At 39.2% G+C, this 7822-nt stretch overlaps 1 protein-coding gene across 1 annotated transcript; it reads right to left on the bottom strand.

The window, feature by feature from the left end:
- Nucleotides 1-201: 201 nt before the first annotated feature.
- On the bottom strand, nucleotides 202-7203 carry LOC140582771 (uncharacterized). The gene is made up of 6 exons (XM_072707082.1): nucleotides 7076-7203; nucleotides 5226-5259; nucleotides 5038-5081; nucleotides 3684-4420; nucleotides 2438-3505; nucleotides 202-231 (listed from the first exon to the last, which is right to left on the bottom strand). Exons 4-6 carry the CDS (start codon nucleotides 3801-3803, stop codon nucleotides 202-204), a joined length of 1218 nt encoding a protein of 405 aa, XP_072563183.1. The 5' UTR covers nucleotides 3804-4420; nucleotides 5038-5081; nucleotides 5226-5259; nucleotides 7076-7203.
- Nucleotides 7204-7822: the final 619 nt, after the last annotated feature.

Genomic DNA, 7822 nt, shown 5'->3' with positions numbered 1-7822 from the left:
TAAACTGCACATTGCTGTAAAATTGGTTATTTTCTGTAAGATACACCAAAGCCTTCTTTATTTTTTCTAGATGCACAAATTCATATTTGTAATGCCCTTTGTAAGTTAACTTCCGCTTCAACTTTACACGAATCATAAGGTCATCATTGTTGACTCTTGGTAAAACTTCAGCTACATTTGGAACACTAGATGGGACACAAGTCACAGGACCATGAACACCATTTTGTCCACCTTTTGGCAAAGACACAATTCTCATGAAAGGAATATGCATAGCAATCAGATGTTGTTCCAGTGAATTTAGACGCTGTAACTCTACAGGGACTGGGTCTAAAGCTAGATTGTTTGCAACACTCTCTGCTGGCAGTTTCCCATCAAGAATCTTTCTGTGACACGTGTGGCAGATCCACAAGGAACCTCTAGAGCCAATAACACTGCTACAATCATCAGAACACATATCTACACATTTATGCAAGTATGTCTCAGTTATACACTGTGATGCCACTAACGCAATTGCCTGTGATTTTTTGAAGTACTCATCTTTCTTGCAAATCAGAACTTGGTGTTTAAATAGCAATCGATGACACACTGAACAAATGTATTCTGGGCCTTTAGTTATTTTCTGTCTAAACTGTTCAATCACATACTTAATGTCTTTTCTGTTATCCTTCTCTTTAGTCCGTTTTCCAGTATTTCTGCTTTTCACTGCAGTGGCATAACAGCTGTCTGTCTTATATCTATTACTGCAACTTTGCTTCTGAGCTGATTGGTATACTGGATTACAATGGTAGGCTTCAAATTTCTGTTTCTTCACAGCTTCTCTGTAACTTTCATTTGTGGCATGCTTACGAACCATACAGTCTTTTACACGTTGCCTGTGTTCAATGTCAGTTGCATACTTCTGCATACTTGACTGCTTCACACGGTGCCTGTGTTCAGTGTCTGTTGCATACTTAATCACACTCGACTGCTTCACACGTTGACTGTGTTCATTATCTGTCGCATACTTGCTCACACTCGACTGCTTCACACGTTGCCTGTGTTCATTATCTGTCGCATACTTGCTCACACTCGACTGCTTCACACGTTGCCTGTGTTCATTATCTGTCGCATACTTGCTCACACTCGACTGCTGCACACGTTGCCTGTGTTCATTATCTATCGCATACTTACTCACACTTGACTGCTGTATATGTTTGCGGTGACCCAAGTCTGTTGCGTACTTACTTACACTTGACTGTTTCACATGTTCTCTGTACACTTCATCCTCATGGTAGCGCTTTATGCTTCTCTCAAGTTGTTCCTCCTTGTACACCATACTTTCTTCATACCGTCTTTTGCCTCGTTCCAGTTTTCGTCGACTTGATGCCATTTCAGATGCTGTATTGTGAATTTCAGAGCATTGTCTGGCACAACCCTCAGTATCACGCCCTTTCACACAAGTTACAGCCTCATAGTGTGACTCATTACAATGTTTCAGGTACATACCTCTCGGATCAGAACCAATACATGTGGAGTACTTCAACCATTTGTTATTGGAGAATGTGAAAATATGCACACCAAGCAGATCAGCGGCAGCTTGAATCTCTACCTCAGATGCCCAAGTACCAACATATTTCATCCGTGATGCAGTGACATACTCAGTGACAGAAGAGTGACCTTCCCTAAGACAAGCAACATACCTGGATTGATTTTTTAGTATGTGACCAACAACAGCACGTCTAATTTTCCTGTGTTCTTTCTCATTTCCAGTAATAGCAAAAGCCAGAGATCTGAAAAAGCAGTTACCATCACCAGTAATAGGTACCGTTCTGCAAGGGTCACCCATTGGAAACTGTGCAGCCATGTTTACATGACCATGATCAATATACACCACACCAAGCTTACAGGAAAGGCTTCTTTGCTGCTGTGTTGTCAAAGGACTGAACAAAAACTGCTCATTGCATAGCTCACTGATGAATACTACATCACCTTCATTGCTCACATGCATATCAACCTCAGGTTGTGCATCGTCTGTCACATTTGGCCTTACCAAACCATATTGGCTCTCTGACATGTTGGCAAACTGCTTGACTCTGGTCACTGAGGAGTTACCGTCTGGATGGTCTGACATGCTGGTAGGCTGGTTGAGACTGGTGACTGAGGAATTACCATCTGGATGCTGCTGCAGATTGCTTCGACTGGTCACACTCACAGCTGTAATCTCAAACTGTTCCCCTGTTGCATCTAAAGACAGTCCTAGGGTATTCACATGGTCTAGCAAAGAATCTATGTTAGAGTGGTACACCAATATACTTCTGCCTGATGCGTCACTTGCTCCATCTCCTCGTCGGGAATGGGAGTCGATCACCACATACCATGACCCTTGCTTAATGATGGCACATGTATTTACTTTAAGAGTAAAAAGACACGCATCATACAGTGAGAATACTCTTCTTACCGCTTGATCAGCTGACATGAGAATGTTGCACATATCTCCATATTCACTCACACCAAACAAGCCAACAAACATGTCATCATGGTAGTTTATTTCAAATTTATCACCATTCAATGTGTACTCAGTTGGTAGATCTCTCACAAACAGATACCCAGAAGCATCTCCAATTCTCCCAGCATCTCTGATGGTGGTGTAGAGGTCATCTCCATTCAGCAGCACTTGATCAATGTCTGTGACTGACCAGGTTAAAACATTCTTTACCTTACACGTCACTATAGCAATCAAACTATTAGCAACACATTGCTTGTTACTGTTGACTCCAAATCGTGGGTGTCCTTGATGGAAGGAGCCTCTCACAGTACGTGCCTGAGGAAAATGAGTAGGTGCACAGACAGTTACAGGGTTCATATGCTGCTGTTGAGCCAGGGCACTTTGTTGTTCAGACATTAGCAAGGGTTTTGCCAAGGGTTTTGCCAAGGGTTTTGCCAAGGGGTTCGCCAATGTTTTTGCCAAACGGCAACGCTTCGGACAACGCTTCGGACAACGCTTTGGACAATTGTTTGGAACAGAGTTTGACACTTCAAGTGCTGAGTTAGATGGTCTCATGGATGGTTTTTTAGATGGTCGTTTAGATGGTTGTATAGCTGCAGCCTTTCTTTTAGGAGGTGGCTGCACAACCTCGTCAGTCAAAGCCTTGTCTTTATAAAAAGAAGGCATATACAACTCGTCATCAGTCCTACAAATGGCACCCAGGGTGGGAACCTGGAGGTCATGGCTCGTCGGGAAAGTCACAGTCTGGATCTTTTTGGTATTCCAGTAGGGGGGAAAAGAAATAACCCCGTCAGTCATAGCCATGACAGAGTCAGGCCGCGGCTGTACGGCCTGCTCAGGTTGTTGGTCGTGGCTCGTCGGGAAAGTCACAGTCGTGATCTTTTTGGTATTCCGGTAGGGGGGAAAAGACGTAACCCCGTCATCGGTCATAGCCACATCAAAACTATCAGCAGCTCGCCGCCGGTCCATCAGCCTCTTCTTCGCTGCTGCTGAACGCTTGGACGCCTTGGTGCGAGGCATCTGCAAATGAACAAGGGGGGGGGGGACAACACAAGGCACACCTGCTTACAACCTTACTTTGCACTGACATCTCAATTATACGTCCTAATAGCTAGGGATGTACACTTGTAATTTAAAATCACAGGTTCAAATCCCCAACAAGCAAGGTACCACTGAGTTACCATCAGCAAAGTACCACCTCAAACAACTGCTCGAATGATGCATCTGTCAAGTTGTTCCTCCTTGGATGGAACGTCATAGCGTCTTCTCTTCTGCCAGTTTCCAACAGTGCTCCATACAGGTTACATGTCGAAGACATTTTATGCTCGTGCAGTGTGTGTGGTGACTCAGTAATTATCAGATATCACAAAACTAATTTTGATTGATATGTATTAAAACAATTACAATGCTGTTCTGTGAGAACTATGTACACTGACACATCTCAGCTACTAAGAATCAGTGATGAAGCTAAATTAATATTGAAGTGTATGGACAGTAAACCACAATTTACACACTAAACATTTTATGAACTGCTTGAATGATGCATCTGTCAAGTTGTTCCTCCTTGGATGGAACTTCATAGCGTCTTCTCTTCTGCCAGTTTCCAACAGTGTTCCATATGGGTTACATGTAGAAAACATTTTATGGTTGTGCAGTGTGTGGTGACTCAGTAATTATCAGTTATCACAAAACTAAGTTTAATTGATATGCATTACTTAAAGCAATTACAATGCTGTTTTTCTGTGAGAACTATGTACACTGACACATCTCAGCTACTTAGAATCAGTGATGCAGCTAAATCAATATTGAAGTGTCTGGACAGTAAACCACAATTTACACACTAAACATTTTATGAAGCATTACAATCCTTATCCTACAATCAATCTCTAACATGACTTTCATTGTTAAAATGACACACTTACCTGTGAAGTCACACTGCAAAACAATATTACATAAGCTTCACCTCAACACGAACGGATGGGTTTCTCACATGTATTTCAATTTTTCCTGTCACTACAATGCGATTTATTACAAATGCTACAAATTACTAATCTCACAGACACAAATATGCCTTAAAATCAATATCATGGCCATTTACCATATTGAGGAAAAAGCACCTCTGCCACTATATATTCAATGTGCTGTTGTATAAACAAGTCTTAATTTTAATATTTTAAATTAAATTTAAGGAAGCACTTTTTTTTTTTTTTTTACACAGCATGTACCTACAGTACAGAAAAGTCTTCGTACTACTGTAGCACAAACTAAAACCCTAGGTTCCTTTAAATCAGACCTAGATAAGATTACCAACTATAACATATTAAGCAATAACAATCACCTATAAAATACTATGCTTCTCTTCCTACAGCAAATGCATTTACAGCATACTGCTGAAATATGGAATAGTCTTCCAGGTAGTAAATTGTAACCCAAAACCCTGGGTTACCTTAAATCAGATAGATAAGATTTTAACAACTAACATATTAAGCTTCTATTTCTATAGCAAACTGATGTAGTGGCAATGCTCACTTCTCGAAGTGCACAAAGCATACCGTTTATCACTTTCTCCTTGGAAATGTCTTTCTCCAGCAGAAATCTGTAGAGAAAAGTGACAGATGACTTTCATAGCATCAACATTTCTCAATAGTCAGTCTTTATTTAAAACACCATGTACACTTGAAACCTTCTCCACGGTCATTCTGAAACAACTGGTGGTAGACAGCAGCTTCAAAATATTCACCTTTGATCCCTCTGTCGACAGACCTCTTCAAAGTCTATAAAGACAAGATGTATGACTTAACTGACATGTGTATACATTTCATTACTATACGAAACATGGATACCGCAAACATTTTTTACTGTAGCATTCCAAGCAGTCCTTTAACATTAAGTTTCTTTCATAACGGCTTACGTTACTAGTAAAATACATATTACATTTTTACTGTAAAATATACGTAGTAAATTCACATCGACTGAGAGGAATGACAAAAGTGCACCATACAAACATCGCTGCGATGTAATGCAGCCTCACATACATTTGTTTCACACCGGTCTGTATCTGTTTTCGTACTGTTACAGTTCCTAAACACGCAGGCATGGCTCCTTGCCGGTTAATTCTGTCTGTATTTACCGTGAACTGCTGCAGTAGTAACCAAGCAGTTATTGCCTTACTTTACAAGTCTACAACTACGACGTAAACACTATGGAAGTTTAGCATGCAACTTACGGTAAAACCGTAATGTACTGCTGCCGAATCCTTATCGGATGAATTGCAAAATATGTTACTTTACAATATATGGCTACATAGATGGGGATAGAGTGAAGCGCCTTCAGACAATTTAATGTTGTGAACTAAATAAAAGTATATTTTATTGTAAATTGATTACCGGATAGTGATCCCACTCAAGATTTCAATATTAAGATTCTTTGTCACATACATAGATATAACCAGTACAACATGCAGTGAAATGAACCCTGACCGATCTAAAGACTGCAAAAAGAGAAAGAGTAAAAAAATACAAAATACATTTGTATTCCGTACATGTGCGCATGCTCAGCAAAAACAAGACATCTAAAATGGCCGACACGGAAACAGCTTTGTGGCGCATTTAATTATTAAATTTATTTAATAAATTATATATATGTTTTTAAAAACCTTGACACAAAATAAACCACCCACAGTGAGAAAACAGCAAAGCGTCAAGCGAATAAAAACAGCATTACACATATGTAATTACGTCTACCATAATTATAAATGTTAAAACACAAAAGTACGATATGCCACAGACACACAGCGTTTAAAACATACTTTGCGCTTCTGAACCAAACTTAATTTGACCACTTAAACGTGATTTACTGTTGCCACATCCTTATCTGCTGCATTACAAAATATATTACTTCAAAACATAACCGTGTAAGGACGGGGATAATGTAACGCGCAAATGTACATGCTAATCAAAAACAAGATACCTAAAATGGCCGCCACAGAAAGAGCTTTCTGTGACGCAGTTAACACCGATGAAACAAACGATTACGCTGCTGAAACACTATTGCCTAACATCAAACTAAAAATGTTTTAAAAAAACCTTAACACAAAATAAACCAGCTACAATTGGAAAAGAGCAAAGCGTCAACAAGCGAATAAAAACATAGCATTACACATATGCAATTACGTCTACCGTAATTATAAATGCTAAAACACAAAAGTACGACATGCCACAGACACACAGCGTTTAAAACATACTTTGCGCTTCTAAACCAAGATTAATTTTGACCACTTACACGTGTTCTACTGCTGCCAAATCCTTATCTGCTGCATTCCAAAATATACCACTTTAAAACGTAAGCGTATAAGAACGGGGATAATGTAAAGCGCAAATGTAAAAGATACCTAAAATGGCTGCCACAGAAACAGGTCTGTCGCGCATTTCACACTACCTAAACGAACGCTTACCCTGCTCAAACACTATTGCCTAACACCGAACAAAAACATGTTTTAAAAAACTGAGGACCACAAAATAAATCACCTATAATTAAAAAAGCAAAGCGTCAACAAACTAATAAAAGCATTACATATATGTAGCGACTTACCTCTTGCAAATCCAGAAATAAAATGCACAGGACAAGCCTTGCTTCAGGTGGGAGTGGTCACTTACGTCAGCCAATCAAAACAAGTCCCTGTCTCTCTGTTAATCTAGCTCAGGGAAACCAATAAACGAAATGGCTGCCACTAAAACGCCCCTTCACGACTACTCTAAATTGATGCTTAATTACCTTACCACTTTACGTAAGTGTAAGGTTTACCACTCATTACACCTTACACTTCTAAGCACTTTATATTTTTATCTTTTACATGAGTTACTTTTACCTGCCTAGGTTGTGGTTTATACGTTGTTTTTCATGCCAAGTCTTGTGCTGTGTGATTTCAACGTTTAATTCAACTGTGATGTGGACTTGTCACTGTATACAGTAAAAGGGGGTCCAGCCTGCTACTAGCAAGGTGGCCATTGAGTGTATAGAGTCATATGTGCAATTTTTTTTCTATCTTGTTCATAGTTATACTTAAACTGTTTTATACTTTTTAATCTATACTTTTAATCTGTATTAAAAACTAAATAACTAATTTAAAATTTCGGTAAGTTAAATATTTTTGTTGCAATTTAAAATCATTCAATATCTGTTGTACGATGTTATATTTTAAATATTATGCAGGTTCTGTATAATTGCATCATAATTTGCATCATCCAATTACACATTCAGAGAGTGAAGACAAAAACACTGCACAACAATTACTTTTACTGTACAATTACTGTAACAGCCTGATGTTTTCTTGCCACA

Source organism: Paramormyrops kingsleyae, chromosome 25, assembly GCF_048594095.1.
Source record: "Paramormyrops kingsleyae isolate MSU_618 chromosome 25, PKINGS_0.4, whole genome shotgun sequence".
NCBI classification, from domain to species: domain Eukaryota; kingdom Metazoa; phylum Chordata; class Actinopteri; order Osteoglossiformes; family Mormyridae; genus Paramormyrops; species Paramormyrops kingsleyae.
Note: the sequence above shows the minus strand (reverse complement) of the source record. Positions and strands in the feature narration are given on the sequence as shown.